The following is a 20,898-nucleotide window of genomic DNA, read 5'->3' as shown; positions in this document are numbered from 1 at the left end:
TAAACATGAGACTTAAAATGGTATCGAAATTGCACTTAACTAACCCGACTATCCAACGTTTTTGCGTTCCCAAAGTCAAGTTCAAGGCTAATGTTGAGCGAAAAAATTACGGACAAAGACCCAGATTTTAAACAGAAGAAGACAAAAGGCTACTTTGTAAGGTTGGCTTGGCAAGTTTGTGATGCGTTACTGAGGGTATCAACTTTTCGGTGCTGAAATTCTATTGATTAAACATGAAACTTAAAATGGTATCGAAATTGCACTTAACTAACCCGACTATCAAACGTTTTTGCGTTCCCAAAGTCAAGTTCAAGGCTAATGTTGAGCGAAAAAATTACGGACAAAGACCCAGATTTTAAACAAAAGAAGACAAAAGGCTACTTTGTAAGGTTGGCTTGGCAAGTTTGTGATGCGTTACTAAGGGTATCAACTTTTCAGTGCTGAAATTCTATTGATTAAACATGAGACTTAAAATGGTATCGAAATTGCACTTAACTAACCCGACTATCAAACGTTTTTGCGTTCCCAAAGTCAAGTTCAAGGCTAATGTTGAGCGAAAAAATTACGGACAAAGACCCAGATTTTAAACAAAAGAAGACAAAAGGCTACTTTGTAAGGTTGGCTTGGCAAGTTTGTGATGCGTTACTGAGGGTATCAACTTTTCGGTGCTGAAATTCTATTGATTAAACATGAAACTTAAAATGGTATCGAAATTGCACTTAACTAACCCGACTATCCAACGTTTTTGCGTTCCCAAAGTCAAGTTCAAGGCTAATGTTGAGCGAAAAAATTACGGACAAAGACCCAGATTTTAAACAAAAGAAGACAAAAGGCTACTTTGTAAGCTTGGCTTGGCAAGTTTGTGATGCGTTACTAAGGGTATCAACTTTTCAGTGCTGAAATTCTATTGATTAAACATGAGACTTAAAATGGTATCGAAATTGCACTTAACTAACCCGACTATCAAACGTTTTTGCGTTCCCAAAGTCAAGTTCAAGGCTAATGTTGAGCGAAAAAATTACGGACAAAGACCCAGATTTTAAACAGAAGAAGACAAAAGGCTACTTTGTAAGGTTGGCTTGGCAAGTTTGTGATGCGTTACTAAGGGTATCAACTTTTCAGTGCTGAAATTCTATTGATTAAACATGAGACTTAAAATGGTATCGAAATTGCACTTAACTAACCCGACTATCCAACGTTTTTGCGTTCCCAAAGTCAAGTTCAAGGCTAATGTTGAGCGAAAAAATTACGGACAAAGACCCAGATTTTAAACAGAAGAAGACAAAAGGCTACTTTGTAAGGTTGGCTTGGCAAGTTTGTGATGCGTTACTAAGGGTATCAACTTTTCAGTGCTGAAATTCTATTGATTAAACATGAGACTTAAAATGGTATCGAAATTGCACTTAACTAACCCGACTATCCAACGTTTTTGCGTTCCCAAAGTCAAGTTCAAGGCTAATGTTGAGCGAAAAAATTACGGACAAAGACCCAGATTTTAAACAAAAGAAGACAAAAGGCTACTTTGTAAGGTTGGCTTGGCAAGTTTGTGATGCGTTACTAAGGGTATCAACTTTTCAGTGCTGAAATTCTATTGATTAAACATGAGACTTAAAATGGTATCGAAATTGCACTTAACTAACCCGACTATCCAACGTTTTTGCGTTCCCAAAGTCAAGTTCAAGGCTAATGTTGAGCGAAAAAATTACGGACAAAGACCCAGATTTTAAACAAAAGAAGACAAAAGGCTACTTTGTAAGGTTGGCTTGGCAAGTTTGTGATGCGTTACTGAGGGTATCAACTTTTCAGTGCTGAAATTCTATTGATTAAACATGAGACTTAAAATGGTATCGAAATTACGCTTAACTGTCGTCATTGTTTAGTGATAATAACCAGTTTCAAACGTACAAAAGATTGATTGATGGATCGAGAGACCAAAGGATCGATCGAATGATTGATTGATTGCTTGCTTGCTTGCTTGCTTGCTTGCTTGATTGATTGATTGATTGATTGATTGATTGATTGATTGATTGATTGACTGATTGATTGAAATTGAAAACTGGCATGATCTGATTGGCCTTTGGAAAACAGCATCACTTGACACTGGCGGAACTAGGGGGAGGTTGCAGGGGGTGCACACCCCCCCGCTCCCGCAGATGAAGCCTTCTTCTTCGTGTTCGCTTTTAAAATTTGTTTACCTCACCAGTCAGTTACGCCATTTCTTAGTGGTGCACCTCTCCTATGAAAAATCCCGGATCCGCCCCTGTGACAGTAAGTTCTGTTTCACCACAGAATAACAACGTATCATGCACCAAGGTATTTAATTATCTTTATTTGCGGATTCTGACGTTAGAAAGACATTGAGCGATAATCCTGTGTGTTCGTCCAATGCTTAATCAGTGAATAGTTCCAACGCGAAACAAGATATACCTAACTGATGACCTAAAATGACCACTTTCCATATTAGAATGGTGTGTTTCTTGGAAGCAATGTACAATGGAATGAAATTGACCTTTCCTGATTTTTGCATCTTATAACTTTTTGCCGTGAGGTGTTTCGTTCCCAATTTTTATAGCCGGTTTTTTCATGAACCACCACAAGACAATTTCAATCTTCATAGCAAGTCAATTGCGTGCATTCTATATTTTAATTTAGGTTTTCGGCTCACCTATATGCAATCTTGTATTCTTCAAAAACCCACAAATGGTTGTCAATAACAGCTTAAATTAAAATTTTCCGCGCATAGAAGACACTGTAACAATAGGTTATCTGTCACATTAGCAAGAGCAATGTTTGTACATTATATTAGTTTTTCAGAGAGCGGAGGCACGTTTTCATAAAATGAAAAGTAATTGCGTACAGACGCTAATTTTCCAACCTTTTAATGTAAAACATAGGGATGTAAAACTAGGATGGTAAAGCAAAAACCCAGGGCATACTAATCTGCATTTTCTAATCTGTCGATACAGAGGAAAACTTTGAGCGTAAGAGAACGCTGACAATCCTAACATGGAAACATCTACAAGTCTCCTTTCTTGTCTTTCGTGACCCATCGTGGATCAGATAGCGGCAAAGTTTTGTCATAACCTGCATTTCCTTGTCATTTACAGTACCAAATAAACACCAGCACGGTTTAAAATTAACTCGGTTTGATTCGCTAACCTCTGACGCATTTCCTCGACTGAACAAGACTGACAGGCACATCGCATTCACACACCAATAATAGAGAATAAATATAACAGGCCCGAGTCCAACTGCACTACCTGGTGGTTCTTGTGACCCGAATAAACAGTTCCTGTTTTCAAAACAAAGGAGAAACATTTCAGAAAGATCCACATTGTGAACTCCCTTAAATCTGTTAGGCGTCACGCCTTCCTAAAATCAATCGGTAAACAAACCTTTTGAAGAATCCTCAAAATGAATTTAGGATAGGCCTCGATCATTATCAATTTGCGGTTTGTTTTACGCGACAGCAAAAAAAAGGCGAGAGGAAACTGAGGATACTTTTCGTTTCAACATGTCTTTCTTTCTCACGTCAGAATTTGCAAATTAAAGGTAACTTTAAAAATACCTTGGTGGAAGACACGCTGTTATTTGAGCGCCAATATATAACATTTGGCTTTAAGTAGTTAAAAATGTTCGGTGTGTAGCCAGGCATGTTAAAAATTGGTAAAAAAGGAAAGGAATTAAATGGCTGTCACTGGCTAAAACTATGGTTATCGGACGTTTCGGCCACTACTGTTGCCTTCTTCAGCAAAAGATGGAAAATGCAAATGTTAAACGGCGTCCTGCTAGAATATGTAATAGATGTGTGATAAAACTAAATGAGCAAATGTCTCTAGAGTATTCTTAATGAGTGTAAAAATTCTTAATGCCATTGTACACGTTCGGTAGCGCTATGTGTTCGTTTATAGCGTTCCTGTCTCGCACGGAATGCCAAGCTTCAAGAATTAGTCTTTGTTTCCATACTGATAATCTGTCGACAATTTCAACGTTCTCCAAATCTATTTGGTGACCGTTGAGCATATGGTGTTTGGCCAATAAAGAGTTTTCGTCCAATGTTGCTATAGCCTGTGCGTGTTCTTTCATACGTGTTTTTAACGCGCGTGATGACTAACCAACATAAACACAGTCACAATCTTTACATTTGATCTTGTAAACAATGCCTCTGGAAGCCTCTTTCTCGATCTTGTCTTTAGGTTTTTTGAGTATGTTCGAGATGGTACGAATAGGTTTATGGGCGACCTTGACATTGAAACCTCGAAGAACGTTTGCGACTCTTTCGGAAAAACCTTTGGCGTAGGGGAGGATGACAAAACCACGATGGTCGGTATCATTCGTTTCTTGTTGTCTACTCAGTTGGCGGCCATTGTGAATGAAATTTGCAGGGTAGTTATTAGTGGCAAGGGCTTTCGTTACTCGTTTAGTTTCCCGTGAAACTTCCTCCTCCGTGGAAGGAATGTTCCTTGCGCGATCCATGAGAGTGCGCACGACCGAGTGTTTATGCTGAGGATGGTGGTGTGATTTGAAATCAAGGTAACGGTCGGTGTTAGTAGCTTTCCTGTAAACAGACACAGCGATCGAGCCATCTTCTTGTCTGGTTGTTTTTGTGTAGAGAAAGGCAATGGAACCTTCTGATTCTATTTCGATTGTAAATTTGATGTGAGGGTTGATGGAATTGAGATGTGAGTGGAATTCATCTACGTGCTCTCTTTTAACACATACGTGGCTGTCATCTACGTATCTAAACCACCATTTAGGAGGGTTAGGGGTCGATGAGAGAGCCTTTTCTTCGACATGTTCCATGACGAGATTGGCCAAGATGGCGCTGACTGGGGATCCCATCGGACAACCGAAAATTTGTTGGTAATGGTTATCACACATCTATTTCATATTCTAGCAGGACGCCGTTTAACATTTGCATTTTCCATCTTTTGCTGAAGAAGGCAACAGTAGTGGCCGAAACGTCCGATAACCATATTTTTAGCCAGTGAAAACCATTTAATTCCTTTCCTTTTTTACCAATTTTTTTGGCTTTAAGTACCTTCGTATCGTTTCAAAGCGAAGGAAAACCTCCAATGCTGTGGGGATGCCATCTTTGGTATTTTAATATCACTGATATATTCAATACTGATCAAAGAAGCAAAGGAGCTTTTGCCCTCGCTATGTATTTAAATGTATTTAAATACTATTTTTAAAAACTGTTTTAAACCTATTTTATGAAATAGACTAAAAACAGGGCGAAAAGTGTATTTTTAACGTAGTTTTCGACTGCTTTTAATGGTGTTTAAACCTGTTTAAAACACTATTGAAACAAAGTTTGAAATGTATTTTGAAAAGCTTTTAAAAATACAGTTAAAATTCCAAAACTCGAAATCCTTTGCTAAGTTTAAAAATATAATTAAAATAGTCTGTAACTACTTTAAAAATCTCTCGAGGAACACAGCATTCGGAATAAAAACAGGGCACAAATCGTTTTAAAAACAGCTTTTAATCTGCAAGACTATTTTTAAACTAGTTTAAATGACAATTTTAAAAGTATTTTGTACAAAATAGGTTTAAAATAGGTGCAAAATTATATTTTTAACATATTTTTCGACTGATTTTAAAGGTGTTAAAACCTGTTTAAAACACTATTGAAATCCACTGTCTCAAAACATATTTCAATAGTACTTTAAACAGTTTAAAAATTAAAGTGGATCATACATGAAAAAAAATATATCAAATACAATATAAATATATGAAAATAGCTTTAAAATAGTCTAGAAATGGCATACAGTAATATAGTATAAAACAGCATAAAAATAGCACAAAATAGTATAAAAACAGTATGAAAATACTGTAAAAATAGTATAAAAATAGTATTAAAATAGTTCAAAAATAGTGTCAAAACAGCATAACAATAGTGCCAAAAAAATCTTAAACTTACATGTAACTTTGCTCTAGCTGTGAACAACACATGACATGCTAGAAGTAAGTGTAGGGCAAACTCAAGCTTGATGGGGGTGCTTGGCTCTACTTCTTTCTTTACTTGTATAATCAATGTATGTAGCTCTACACTTACTGTATGTGTATATGAAAAGCTGTAATAACACTTGAGCCTGCGATAATATTTTTTTTGTCTACTGTACATGTATAAAAGGCTAAAAGTTACTACAGTTTTAAAAACCAAAACATTTTTGAGTGTACGGCCATCATCAGTGGTACATAGTTTCTTTGTTAAGAAGAATTGCAAACAATGTAAAGGAGTCAAAGGAACATGCATGTATCAATACCAATTGAGAACTTGAGGCTAAGGGTCCATTACTTAGTATAAAACATCTTCTATATCACTCATTTTAAGACTAAATACAGGTTATTTACTTGTACTGGTATGCTATGTCTGCAGGGCTGTCATTAAGGGTTGTAAGCCGTAACACCTGTTATGGCTGAGTATGCTTGATTTTCCCTTGATGCTACAGGTGAAATTCCCTGTTGTTTAGAGAAATCACCCACAAAGTAACAAATTTGCTATGGGTGTGGAGAATAAGGCTACAGGTGACTAAAAAATTAATGACAACCCTGGTCTGTACATGGGAACTATATACATTGTAAACGTACATGCAGTACATGCATCAATCACTTCTAATCAAGGGAACCCTTAGGCCAATTTAGAGGGTACAACTCATTATGTGTGACTTTTGTAAATTTAGTAGGTGATGATCATGTTGTGCAAAGGTTTTGTTCATCTTTCATCACTGAGCAATGTCTGAGGCTGCAACTAAATCCTGCATCATTTATGTGGTCCATGTTACAGTTGCAAGCAAGTTGTGGGTTTGATTTTGAGTCATGGACTTGTTTTATGTACATGTACAAGTGCATGTAGCAATTAAAGCTGTACCATCTTATTGGGCCTACAGATATTCAGACTATGAGTAGTCCCGGCCTCTTTCGCTTAGTCTATTGTGTGTGATGCAAATGAAAACAGCGAGAAAAATATGTTGATTTTCTTTTGTGTCACGCATGATACATAGACTAAGGGCCTCTTCGTATGAGCGAGGTAACTGGCCAAGTGCTGTGTTGCAAAAGCAAAGCTATTTTGCCTAAAAAGTTTCGTCCTGGTTACCCGGGCTGGAGCGTTCATATGGGAAAATTTTCATCCTGGTCACTGAGATCTTGGAGGCAAAAACTGAGATCTCAGTAACCAGGCCAGCCTGGCTTCTCATACATATATGAACACATCAAAATTTTTACGAAGGAAAGAGTGGCCAGGTGAGATCTCAGAAAATGAGCCAGGCTGGTTGACCGGGCTCATATGAAGAGGCCCTAAGCCAAAGAGGGAATACTTGTAGTCTTAGCAAGCAGGGCAGGGAAAAACCACATCCCATTGCCTGGGGCAAGTAAATTTTGCTCTTGGGCAAGTGAAAATGGAAGTTTGGAGGTCTGGTCAGGTGGGCAAGTAAAATTAGCCTCAGTACATATAATCTTGTGAATGATAATTTCCAATCAAAGCCTATTTCAAAACTTAAGACTGCAAGATGAGCAAAACAGTGAGTTGAAAGCATGGATTAATTTAAAATCCAAGCATACTTTGTATCTGACACAACAATTGTCACTGTTGGTAGTTTCTTTCACCTAGTTTCATAGTGCCAGTAAACTCATTTTGTTATAGTCTATCACTGAATATAGACAGCAACTAGTAAATGATGTAGTTGATAAGGCATGAACCCTACATGCCCATTGGGCATTAGTAATATTTTAGTGGAGCCAACTGAAAACTAAAATATACTGGCCCACTGGGCAGCTAGATTTCATTTTTTTTTTTTTCTGGCCCTGGCAAGATGAAGCTTAAAAAACCAAAACCACTTGCAGTAAGTTATAGGGAACCCAAGCTGTCACAAGTCAAGGTCATGTGCAATTTGAGGTAAAGTTTTACAAAGACCACAGTATTCAATCATGAAAGAATTAATTAATGCATACCATGTTCCCCTTGAAATGAACTTTGTAGCCGCAGTGTATGTAATACATGATCGATAATATTATTATTTACAAGTTAACAAAAATTATCCCATCAAGTTGTAAGGTTCATTCATTTCCAACAAGAAACAACTGTACTTTCACTGATGTGGCATGACTGTAGTAGCTACATATAGCTTCCTTTCTAACCCTAAATTTAGTTATTTCCTCCTTTAAAAATTTACCAATGATTGCAGAATTGCAGCAATAACTTTGTAACCAGAAGGCAGTTGAAAGACCCCTATCAAACTCACAGAGACTTTGGCCCTAACAGGGCAGCACCACTCTCCATCTCCTGTTTCTCAAAGCTGAAAATAAAAACAAAATTATTTACTGCATTGTTTAGTTATTGCAGGGTTTAATATTTTAGCCTCCATGTATGTTTTGTTATCATGTTAAGTCTATAAAGTTGCCTTTCCACTTGAAGAAAAACAAACTGTTTGATTCAACTTCCACAGCTCGTACTTTAATTTCCCTACGAAGAGATCGATCAGTTTATGCCATGTCAAGATAGTAAAATGATCACAATGGATGAGTAATTTACGGCTGCACAAAAATGGCATACACAGTTGCAAACATATAACTGCCATATAACCGATCATACATGTATATAGAACAGTACCTAATTATGTAGACTGGACGAAGAACAATTCAAAATTCAGAGGATCTATGTTTCACAGGCAATCATCTAATTCGATAAAACAGCTGATGTGGTTACAGATATGTTACATGTATTTACATGTGCATGCATCTTTTCGAATGAAAGACACACCAAGACAGAAGATGGTCGGCTTCCCTCCATTTCCTTGAGACATTACCAAGTTGAAGTCTACCAGAAAGATAAATCATGGTCGCTGCACCCACGAGTCATATGATTCGGTTCGGTCCCTTAACTTTTCGTCCAGTAAAAGGTAAAAAAACAAACAAATGAACTGTTGCACTGGTTTTAAACGCCTGGAACGAAACCTCCGTTTTACACAGCAATTTTGAAATGGAAACAAGTCACGTGGTCATTCACATGATGTTTCATGCAATCACAGCTGACCAAAATGCTCGCATCAGAGTATTGCACCGGCGGGTGAACGGAAAATCGACCGGAAAATCCGTTTGCGCCAAAAGTTACGACCGCCAAAACGAAGCAAGAGGATCGCATCGATCGCCACATTGGATATAGTTCTTAGCCCAGGATTTTTAACGGTACGGTATCTGTTTATTTTATCTGCTTAAACTTCATTTTTTTTGTTTACAACCCTCGTAACTTTTTCAAGCGTATTCTCAGGTATTTTACATTGAGACATACGCGGGTAATGCTTGGCGATTTCTTGGTTGGATGCGCCAAATGTTTATTCATAAAAGAAGCTTTCTCTTAGATGCATGGCTTTGCTCCAGACGTAACTAATCACGTACCAAATGGAACGTTCGATTAAACGAACTTTATCAAAATCAATCGAACTTAATCGAACGATTGGGTCCAAACACTCGAAGAACAAAATTGGGACATTCGAATGAATGGAATCGCACTTTGTTGTCGTGAAAGAATGTGTTGTACACATGTTCATGTATTGAGTAATTGCATGCTATAACACATGAAATCCAAGCCTGCCATGGACAGTCGAATCCTTGCATTTTGGTTGCGACGTTAGGTGTCACTCAACCTGTATTCGTCCTATTGTTTCTATCGTTAATTTTACTTTAATTATTTTCATTCTTCTCTATTATGGGTGTAGATTTCTTGGCAAAAATGATATTCACACAAAGGGGCTCTGGAAAATGGTTGAAGGGCCTAGTGATAGGGACTTCTCCCCATGCACATGTTAGTTTTGACCTTCAGTGGGGGATAGACAAGCATTCAGTGTAGTTCAAATTCAACAAATTTTTGATTAGATGAATGCACTATATTTATGTGGCAGGTTGATATATTTCCAAAAAATATGGCTAAGCACAACCAAGGTTCAGGAAGAAGAAATTACCTGGCAAGAAGAAGAAAAAATAATGAAAGACAAGAGGACAAAGTAATAAGAGAAGGATGAAAACACAGAAAACTACATGTAGCTGAAGTATTTCATTCTTTGCAAGAAACTGAAGCAGATGAAACAATTAAGTTGGGAAAGATTTGCGGAACCAGTGTGATTTACCACCAAGGCATTTTTATGTGGTCCAGTGAGGGTTCTTTATTCGCTTTTGCTTGTAACATTTTCAAGAAACAGAGTAAATTTAACCAGTTACAGAATAGCCCACTAGGACATGAATGAATGGGTAAGTGGATAATGCAGTTGATTCATGTACATAATTAATAATGAAATGTTCCAAGTCTTGGTTCGGTAGTTGTTGTTCGCGAGATCTTGAAGCTTGTGCTCTAGTTTGCAAGATGGCATCCAAGCAAATGCGCAAAGGCCTCTAGGTGTTCTGAAATGTTATTGTTGACAACTGAAAAATAAAACTTTTTATCATTCGGTGCATTTTGTCTTCCTTTTCATTGGCTGAGAGCCCACCAAGTGACGTGTAAATAACTGCCTACAAATAATGATCTGCTCATGCATAGTGCCGTGTAAATGTGTTTGCTGCAAATAATATTGAATTTTCCTCTCATGCGTAATTGAAACCAAGCTCTCAGGTGAAATAATTTAAATGGCAGATCGCTGAGCTGAGCTGTCAGAGAGTGATTTAAATGTGAACCCAAACTGGGTGGTCACAGATCAATTATTAGCCTCAGCCTTCAGCTTCGGGAAATAATTGATCTGCTTGCCACTGACAAATCATGATATTTTGCTCAACCTCATCCAATAATAATTATTATTCACAGTTATTGTGGAACCGGCGCTTTTTGCCAGCTTGCTGTGATGTTAGTAGTGAATGCCTCTTGTTAACAGATCAGAGCACAGACTCTCATAATATTAGCCTGGTCACAGCATCTGTCATTGAAACCAACCACTAAATTCAACATAAGTCTACTCATAACAGACTGGAACAACAACTTTTATCATTAACAACTGTTTAGACAAAAAAAAATGGATTTCCTACATTGTTAACAATAATGACTAAACTGTTGTACACAAATATTAGTTCAAACCACTTTTGACTTCAAAATTAAATGACTGTCAAATCTGGACAACTGTAACTGCTCATATGGGAAACAGGAAAAAAAGAATTGTTTGAGAGAACAAAAAAAAAGGAATTTGGTTGTGAGATCTTGATTTTGGTGTACTTTGTGAGTGACAGCACTTTTGCAAGATCTTGAAGCATGTATACCATGATGAGGGACCACAATAAATAACTGGCTGATTACTACAAGCAATTTTCTTTTTCATATTCAGTGGTTGTCATCTCTTGTGATTTGTTTTGAGATCTTTCACATGCACACTGTGAGTGGGACACTTTCTGCCAAAATTACATGTATGTAAATTATGTAATCTTGAAGCACGTACATGATGACTGACCACAATCAATAATTTGCTAGTTACTGCAAGCTAGTTACATGTACCTTGAAATTTTCTTTTTAATATTGAGTAGATGTGATTTTTTTGTGATTTGATTGTGAGATCTTAATTCTGGTCTACTTTGTGAGTGATGGCATGTTTTGCCATTAGGAGTAGCCCCAATCAGTAATAAGTAATGTCAACCAATTACTTGGATCAATTTTCCTTGAGTTATTAGTTGCTGCTTTCAGAGATTTGATTGCTCCTGGTAAATTTTTAAAGTGATGACACTTTTGATAGAACTTATATATTGTGCATGTACATGCGGCTTAGCACATGCTCTCAACCTGAACCTCACTTGTGAACAAACATGGCATCTGTGACCATGTCCTTTTAGAGAAGACTGGGATTTACTTTAACGCCTGTCGAAAAACTCCTCTGGGAAGTCCTGGAGTTGTTCAGTCTTTGCCTGCCATTTTGGTTATAAACAGTGCTTGATACTTCGAAAAAAAAGAAAGACAGGAATACATGTACATGCAGGGCGGCAAGAGAGTGCTATTTTGCGAAAAGGTTTGTTTGTCCACAGATTCATGTTTTTGGCTTGGCTAAATTTTTTATTGATTTTGATATTGAGAGAGTCTTAAAAGCTTACACACTAAAGCAGTTTTCAAAAAGGGGATGCAAATTATGTTGATTGAATTATAAATTTCCATTGGGCTAGATTTATAAATAGTGCAAAAATAGTGTATTTAAAATCTGTTTTTAAGATAGACATTATTGTCATTATTTAAAACTACTATTTAAATAGTATACTCGCCTGATTAAAACTTAAAATATGTTTAAAACAGACTGTTTTGGTTGTATTTTAAAGCTTATAATATGAATTGCTATCTCAAATAGGTTTTAAACTTCCTATTTAAAACATATTTTATGTTCTTGGCATGTCAACTACATTTTAAATATCCTATTTAAAGACTATTTTAACACTGAAAATTTGTAAAATACTTTTTAAACCTACGGCCATTGCCAACATAACTTTCAAAACAGGGTTTAACTAGAATTTTTAAACTGTTTGAACGAAATTTTTGTGGCCGTAGTATTAAAATAGATTTTAAATCCCCTATTTAAACCCTGTTTTGAGCTCAAACTACGTTAAAAACAGAGTGAAAATCATTCCAATATCATGAAGTAGGTTTTAACTATACTTGAAATACATTACAAACAAGAAGCAAAATTTTGAATTTTGTACAAAATAGCACAAAAATACCCTATAGTGACTTCAAAATACTGTTTAAATCGTCAAAATACGTTCAAAACAGTTTAAAATCAGTTTAAAAATACAGCTGTTTTGGTAAGGGAGAGGAAAACATGGCCACGGCGTATTTGGATATCTGACCTAATTTGCAATTTTATTTCTCCGTTTTCTACTTAGATTTAATTTCGATTGAGAAGCTATATCAAACACTTAAGGCAGCGTTAAACCAAATTTCTAACACCTCGAAGTTTGTCAAAAATACTTCATTGCGCGTCGTTTTTTCAACTCTCTTTTCGGTGTTTGGAAATGTGGTCAAACACAGTCTTGCGTCTTTCGGTATATTATTAAATCCCCGGATTCAAAGGAGCTAACCTGTTTTCAAGCAAACCGGGACAGGAGGTCCAGGACAGCTGAGGCTGTCACTAAAAACATATCACGTGAAAGCTAATGAGCAAAAACAGTTAATTTATATTATGATAAAAGTTAGGACTTTGAGCAGTAGACAAAAATAATCCAAAGGTTTTTAAAACGTAAACGTGTTTCTTAAAAGATCGTTCTTTTCTGCGCTTAATTGAAATAAAGGTGCCAAGTCTTTTGCGGAGCAAGTCACTATCTGAACCATAATTAGAATGCTTGTTCAGGAAAAGCCATCTGTTTTCTTTTAAGTTGTTTTTCGGTTAACAAAACAAATCGTCTTCAGTTTTTAAATGATATAGATATTAATTTTAAATGCACTTTACACAACTTACTATGGCCATTTCGAAAAATAAATGGAGTCCAAATCCCACCTTTCTATGTTGTCCAAATTCAAATTGAAATTCAACTTGTTTTTCAATTTTTCTATATTCAATTGAAATTCAAATTCAAGTTTAAGAGCAGCTTCGCCTAAATATCAACTAGACTTGGAAATAGCGAAAAAATCGAATTTCTTCAAACTCGCCCAGAATGAAGCCCTACGGGCACTAGTTACAAAAATATCGTTTTAAGTTCGATAAATCAAAAATTATTTTTTTCCGCAATTTTTTCGTTTCGATGCCCCAAATCGGCCAAAATCCATCGAAAATAAGCGGCATATTCAGAGGCTCGTAAACTCAAAAGCAAAAATCTTCATTACAAACTGATTGCACGTCGTATTTGTACTTCCTTTCTTGTCTATTTAGAGCTAAATAGATCGTGATTTGGTTAGAACTTAAATATTTGACGAATTTTTTAAGTTAACGACCCAAGACAGCTTTACAAGAGGTCTACATTTAGCCTATTTTCAAATGCTAAAAAGGCGTTCTGGTACACGGCTTTTCCCGAAATGACTAGTTTGGTCTGAAAGAGCATTGTTTCTTCTTCAAATTACTGAAATAAAATTTTTGGGTAAATAAAATCGTGAGCGCTGAGATAGCGAACCAAATGCAGCACTTCGTCCTGAAAACGTGACCTTTGACCCAAGCGTAACGAAACCAATTACTGCAAGAAAACCCGGAAGAAAAGCAAACGTTCCGTTATTTTGAAACAATTTCTAGTGATATCTCTCCGAAACCATGATTGCAAGAAACTATTTCCAGATATGAAATCTTGCAGGGTCAAAGACGGAGCTAAAGGGCGCATTTTGACACAATAACTTTGTTTGCCGAGAATTGAATTGCAGTCAATTCCAGTGAAATTTGCAAACTTGACGTATGTTAGCCGATACTTACCTGAATATTTATATTAATAGAAGAGTCGTCTTCTTGGATTAACCTTCAAAAGAGGCTGGACCCAGATTTGGAAACCTCTAAAAGAAGAAATGTTTAATATTCCGTGACCTACCCGATGCTATAGATTCCATGCACATGCCAACCGCATGTTTGTCGTAAAACCAACTGAACTCCACTGACAGTTTCCATGGACAACCCCAAAATAAACAATCCCCAAAAATGTAAAGTGAAATTGGCTGTCTTCATGAACAGTTAGAAGCTAGAGTCAAGTTCTAATGCCTTTAAAAAGTGCTTGATTTTATTTGTTTGCGTCGACTTTGTTCACTACTCTCACGTTCGAAAGCCGCGAATCGGTCACGCCAAAACAGTGGAGACCGTGCAGACTGCAGACACTTGTTTGGGCTTTTCATTGTGACTCCTTCTTTTGGGTCTAGTTACAAAATAGTGTTAAATATATCTGAAAGTTTGTCATTTATCCACAGGCTGCACAAGCGCAGTATTTGACTCTTGATTCAATAGACAAACGCGTACAAGACTTTGTATGGGAAACTTACTCAGTCTGCACGGTCTGCAGTGTTTTGGCGTGACCGATACTACGCAGTATTCGAACGTGACAGTAACGACTGAGTGAACAAAGTAGAATCAAGCTTTTTTAAAAGGTAATGGAACTTGACTCTAGCTTCTAACTGTTCATGAAGACAGCCAATTTCACTTTACATTTTTGGGGATTGTTTATTTTGGGGTTGTCCATGGAAACTGTCAGTGGAGTTCAGTTGGTTTTACGACAAACATGCGGTTGGCATGTGCATGGAATCTATAGCATCGGGTAGGTCACGGAATATTAAACATTTCTTCTTTTAGAGGTTTCCAAATCTGGGTCCAGCCTCTTTTGAAGGTTAATCCAAGAAGACGACTCTTCTATTAATATAAATATTCAGGTAAGTATCGGCTAACATACGTCAAGTTTGCAAATTTCACTGGAATTGACTGCAATTCAATTCTCGGCAAACAAAGTTATTGTGTCAAAATGCGCCCTTTAGCTCCGTCTTTGACCCTGCAAGATTTCATATCTGGAAATAGTTTCTTGCAATCATGGTTTCGGAGAGATATCACTAGAAATTGTTTCAAAATAACGGAACGTTTGCTTTTCTTCCGGGTTTTCTTGCAGTAATTGGTTTCGTTACGCTTGGGTCAAAGGTCACGTTTTCAGGACGAAGTGCTGCATTTGGTTCGCTATCTCAGCGCTCACGATTTTATTTACCCAAAAATTTTATTTCAGTAATTTGAAGAAGAAACAATGCTCTTTCAGACCAAACTAGTCATTTCGGGAAAAGCCGTGTACCAGAACGCCTTTTTAGCATTTGAAAATAGGCTAAATGTAGACCTCTTGTAAAGCTGTCTTGGGTCGTTAACTTAAAAAATTCGTCAAATATTTAAGTTCTAACCAAATCACGATCTATTTAGCTCTAAATAGACAAGAAAGGAAGTACAAATACGACGTGCAATCAGTTTGTAATGAAGATTTTTGCTTTTGAGTTTACGAGCCTCTGAATATGCCGCTTATTTTCGATGGATTTTGGCCGATTTGGGGCATCGAAACGAAAAAATTGCGGAAAAAAATAATTTTTGATTTATCGAACTTAAAACGATATTTTTGTAACTAGTGCCCGTAGGGCTTCATTCTGGGCGAGTTTGAAGAAATTCGATTTTTTCGCTATTTCCAAGTCTAGTTGATATTTAGGCGAAGCTGCTCTTAAGTGAGTGCATTGGCACCTTGAACATGTATCCACCGCCAGGTAAACACACAAAAAATATTAAATCCTGTACCTTGATGACGAGCACACTTAAATACTGTTTGTCAGATTCACTAAGACGACAAACAGGCTTTGTTCCAATTATGCTGTTTACAATGGACAGCATGGTCTTCATGTTACCAATATCAATGTTCATTTTCCATCGACATGACTGTAGGTGACTGGTAATGACTTACAGTGAATGTTGACTGATCTGAGTGATGAGGGCTCTTGGGACAGGCAGATCAAGGGATGACTGTATCAGACTATAACAGAGAAACAATAAGGATCAATAAATCTATGCACACCTCTACAATTACCAGTAACAGTATTCTACAAAAAAAGATAAACTAGAAGATTTGGTCCCTGACTATAATTATTGCAAGATTATATGAGGTCTCATACAACTCTCTACTTTCAAAGCGTTTCTTTCCACCTTTTTTTAAGGTGTTAAACCCAAGGTGTGAGCAAGTTGTTGTGGCAATCATTCCAACTACATTACATTTTTTTTACATGTTCTGTACCAAATATGGGGCTTTCATCTTACTAGTTTCATCTTTGAAAGAGAAATATAATTTAACATTTTTGCATGTGTTACATAACAGACAAAACTTTCAATGTAGGTTAAAGACAATTCTATATTTATAGTACCAACTGCGCTTAGCCATAAACCTACCTCGAAGGAAGCCCACTCTTAAAGTAAGTAACATAAATATAAATTAATTGATAAACAAGTAAACAAAGAAAATACAACCTAGCTAAAATGTAAGTACATAAAATTAAAATGATTTTTTTACAATAAAAAATATAACAATATTACATTGTTGAAAATGGAAGTAAATTCATAAATTCAAGAATTTAATGATTGATATTATAAAAAATTATGTCATCGATAAATTTAAATTTAAAATCTTACGCGACAAATCTTTCTTTTAAAATTCCTTTGTACCAGTCATGGTGCGTGTTGTTGAAACGTTTGAAAAGTAAAACTGTGTGCTTAATTTGTTACGCTTCATGGATGGATGCAATGTGATGTATGTGTTGATAGATGAAATGCAATTACATGTAGGTTAATAGGCACCTTAGTAAGAGAAGTGCTGTTCTCAAACCACCATCACTGTAGCCTTCAAGATGGCCCTTCACAGCAGATAGTATCAACCTTGGTATGGGGTGTGACAAGCCAGACAAGCTGTGAAGAATCTTGCCTGATGTTGATGTTACAGTCACATGACCACCAGAGGATGACTGGAAGAACTTCAACCTGAGTATCAGACGAGTATAAAGATGGAAAACTTCACATGCTTTCAAAATAAGGACAAATGTATTGTAGTGAAAAGTATTGAATGAAATTATTGTTGTATCTGTACAGCTATTACTTTGCACAGTGTGACACTAGATTCCATTGCCACCTAGCTGGCAGAATGGATATTTATCTACCCTCAGTTATAAATTAACTGAGGCATAACAGAAAACAAACCCTTCCCTTCCAACAGTTGTCATGGGTTTTATTCCCAAGATGATCCAACAATTACATATGGTTAGGCTTCAAGCTCAGTACTCCTCTCACAAAGTCAAGCATCCCGACCCTCACGCCCGGACCCCACATGTACAAATGTCATGTATTTAAAATAATTGAAGGGGTGGGATGATGTGTAGTAGATGTCAAATTCTCACATATGGCCAGGGTCCCCTCTCCTGGGTTTGACATCAATGTACATTATCAAATCAGTCAAATACAGGTCATGAATCAGCAAACTTTATTTAGTGCTAGGTCTTTGGAGAAGATACCCTGATTCCAGAGGTTTTCTTGCTCTCTTCATATCCTAATGGTCGAATTTGTGCCCTGAAGTACATGTCTTTTTACACTCTTTTTGACCACCACAAAGATGGCTTTTTGCAGGAGCCATTATCAGGGACGGAGACCGTAAGTCTTGGGATTCGTGCGCACCTATGATATGGGACAATTTTTCTATTTTTAGAACAAATTGCGCCATCCTGACGTCATATATCCGCGCGGATCCACGCACATGTCGGGGGCTCCCGCGTGGATGTTGTCACGTTGCGTGATCAAATGGTGAGAGTTGAGAGATTGTCTTGCGTATATTTCACAGCGATGGCAGGGAATAAGGCAGGGACTTAGAACCAGGGCGCTTATATGTAGTTTTATGCTCTGACCCAACGGAAAAGGTGGGTTTTTCAGGGTCGAAAACAAGACTTCAATCTCGCGCTGGGAATGAATAATAAGTTCTGCTCGCGCTAGTTGTAAGCTTACGCGTATGCTTTAATTTTGCGTTTGTTCTGACTTAAGAATATAGCAAGAAAACTCTCTACTCTGGTATTGAGACAATGCTTAATCATAATCGAAACCTGTTTTGATGTTTTCTTATTGTTTATGCTTGTTTGGCGAGTTTGCAAACGTTTTTGAAAGAAAAGTCTGACGCGTACAAGTAGTCATTTGCATAGTACAGCTCGTGCACTTTCAAGACCGAGTCGGCGTTTTCAATTGACAAAGATTTGTTTCGTTATCTTTTGTGCTGAGATGCTGCAACAAATTTCACGAACGCAAAAAGGCTACTAACATCATGTGTATTTCTTCAACATAGTGAAATTTTGCACTGCGAAAATGAAAATAGACAAGGAGTTTTGATAACTCGATCAACAAAATCGAAATCGTTATTCGAAGTTGATTAAAGAAAGCGTCATCGAAACTTTGCTGATTATTTCTGCTTCATTCACATGTTTTCAGCTTAGCTTTTAATATGTTCTCAAAGATTAAACAAATTTAAAAACTATAGAGTTAGTGTTTGAGTTCGATGTACGTTTTCACACGAAAGTGCGGCGAAAGTACAATTTGTCATGTTTACTGACTGTACAAAACAGGCATCGGCGGGCGCTCTCATTCATCGACAACAGACAATTTACTGGATTTTCACACAAATAAAACTGAGCCGTATCTACGGACGTTAAGTTATTGGGTCTTGATGAAACATCAAGCGTTGCTTACAATTCAGGCGAAACTCAAACTAGCAATTATTTTGTTCTACTTTTCGGTCGCGATAGACTGGCAAATTCCTCGCAAGCGTGCGGCAAGAGGAGCTAACAAACTATGAAGTCCTGAAACTCTGTTATATCTAAATATATCCAGCTAGTGTTTTGCTGTGTCATGGAAAAGCTGTTAATCTTCAACATATGTGAAATTTAAAGCGGAGTAATGTACAGCTCATGTAAAAGAAGCATCGGAACACAAAATTCGACGCTGTCTTACTTCACTCAACTGGAGCAGCTTACGACGAAAATACTTAAGCAAAATTCCAACAGACGTAAATGCGTTGAGATGTGGGCCAAAAACATGAAAAATGTCGGGAATTTCGGACGCTATTTCCCCCGCGCGACATCCGCAAAAATCCTCGCAGCATGTACGCGCGTGGGCTGCAGGCGATGGCGCAATTATTTGTTCTAAAAATAGAAAAATTGTCCCATATCATGGGGACAGCCCTAATACTAAAACTGGCGCGCGCTTACGGTCTCCGTCCCCGATTATGGCTCCTGCTTTTTGTGATAGAAGAAGAAGAAAGAAAACCCCAGGGACCAGGGTATCTAGCAGACTAAACCCTTCATTACCTGGGATATTAACAAAATGGGATCATGTTACATTAGGTGGTGCAGGTTGATACTGTTGACCAATATATTGACTGATACTCGGTCGATACATCAGCCAGGTATCGGCCTTGTATCAGCCTTGTATTGGCTGAGTGTCGGTCAATATATCGGTCAATATATCGGTCAATATATCGGTCTATAGTGTCAGCCGACACTACAGTAAACATGATTGACAGCATGTTATTGGCTAAGCTACAATGCAAGTAACAAATTAAATACAATGACCACTAAAACGTGGGGAGGACCAATCAGAATTGAGTGTTTTATTTTATTACAATAAATTTACGCTTACATTGATATAGTTAGGGATTTTATATGTAAGAACTTAAAATTACCTTCCATTTGGTCCAAGCGCTGTCTGAACTAAATCCTTCAATGCGCGTAGCGAGCCCTTTAACTTAATATCATCCAACGGCTGCACTGCAATCTGCATATAATTCAAAACACTCATATTAGGAAAATACATACCATATATAAGCTTCAGCTACTAAGTAGTTTATTTTTTTTTTTTTTTAAAAAAAGCTGCTTATAACTGAAAATGTATCTTCCTGGCAGCCTACCTGAGATGTCCATTCGTCTTTCGTAGACAGCCTTGAAGAAACACTTTTACCCTCCATTCAGGTCATATGCAGTATAACCATGTGTATTCTCCACAATTGTGTAAACTTTTGACAAGAAAATAGGAAATTTTGCCTACTCCTGCCTGCAACATGACGTTAATTACAGGAATGGCTCCGAGCCTTTTGATAATAAACCGCTGACCTAAACTATGTATGCTGACATAGTTGCTTATAATCATATACTTTCGCGACCGGTTTGGATAATCAATTAACGCAAGATGTAGCTTAGATGTTGTTGTTTTTATGACCGGTTATCAGAGCAGCTCGTTTGTGTCTTTTCAGTTGATAAACTAATCACAGAGCACTTACCTCACATTCGTATTTTATTTTATTTTACTTTATTTTTTTTTTCACATGATCAGTTTCAACGAACCCAGATCAGTGCTGAACTAAAGCGGTGACTATTGACGACTATTCGCCACTATCCATGACTGTTCACCACTGCACTATTCGCTAATCGAGTTCTTTTAGACA

The 20,898-nt window shown here is 37.1% G+C and overlaps 1 protein-coding gene and 1 long non-coding RNA gene across 2 annotated transcripts; one reads left to right on the top strand and one right to left on the bottom strand.

The window, feature by feature from the left end:
• The first annotated feature begins 5,256 nt into the window (after positions 1–5,256).
• On the top strand, positions 5,257–10,449 carry LOC145489765 (uncharacterized). The gene is made up of 2 exons (XR_014049629.1): positions 5,257–9,189; positions 9,903–10,449. It is a non-coding gene; the product is annotated as an uncharacterized LOC145489765 (long non-coding RNA).
• A 5,706-nt stretch (positions 10,450–16,155) lies between these two features.
• Positions 16,156–20,550, bottom strand: LOC145490038 (molecular chaperone MKKS-like). The gene is made up of 4 exons (XM_081469131.1): positions 20,365–20,550; positions 20,140–20,231; positions 17,226–17,405; positions 16,156–16,410 (listed from the first exon to the last, which is right to left on the bottom strand). The coding sequence occupies exons 1-4, from the start codon at positions 20,419–20,421 to the stop codon at positions 16,338–16,340; spliced, it is 402 nt and encodes a 133-aa protein (XP_081325257.1). The 5' UTR covers positions 20,422–20,550; the 3' UTR covers positions 16,156–16,337.
• Positions 20,551–20,898: the final 348 nt, after the last annotated feature.

Source organism: Orbicella franksi, chromosome 6 (genome assembly GCF_964199315.1).
Source record: "Orbicella franksi chromosome 6, jaOrbFran1.1, whole genome shotgun sequence".
Taxonomy (NCBI): domain Eukaryota; kingdom Metazoa; phylum Cnidaria; class Anthozoa; order Scleractinia; family Merulinidae; genus Orbicella; species Orbicella franksi.
Note: the sequence above shows the minus strand (reverse complement) of the source record. Positions and strands in the feature narration are given on the sequence as shown.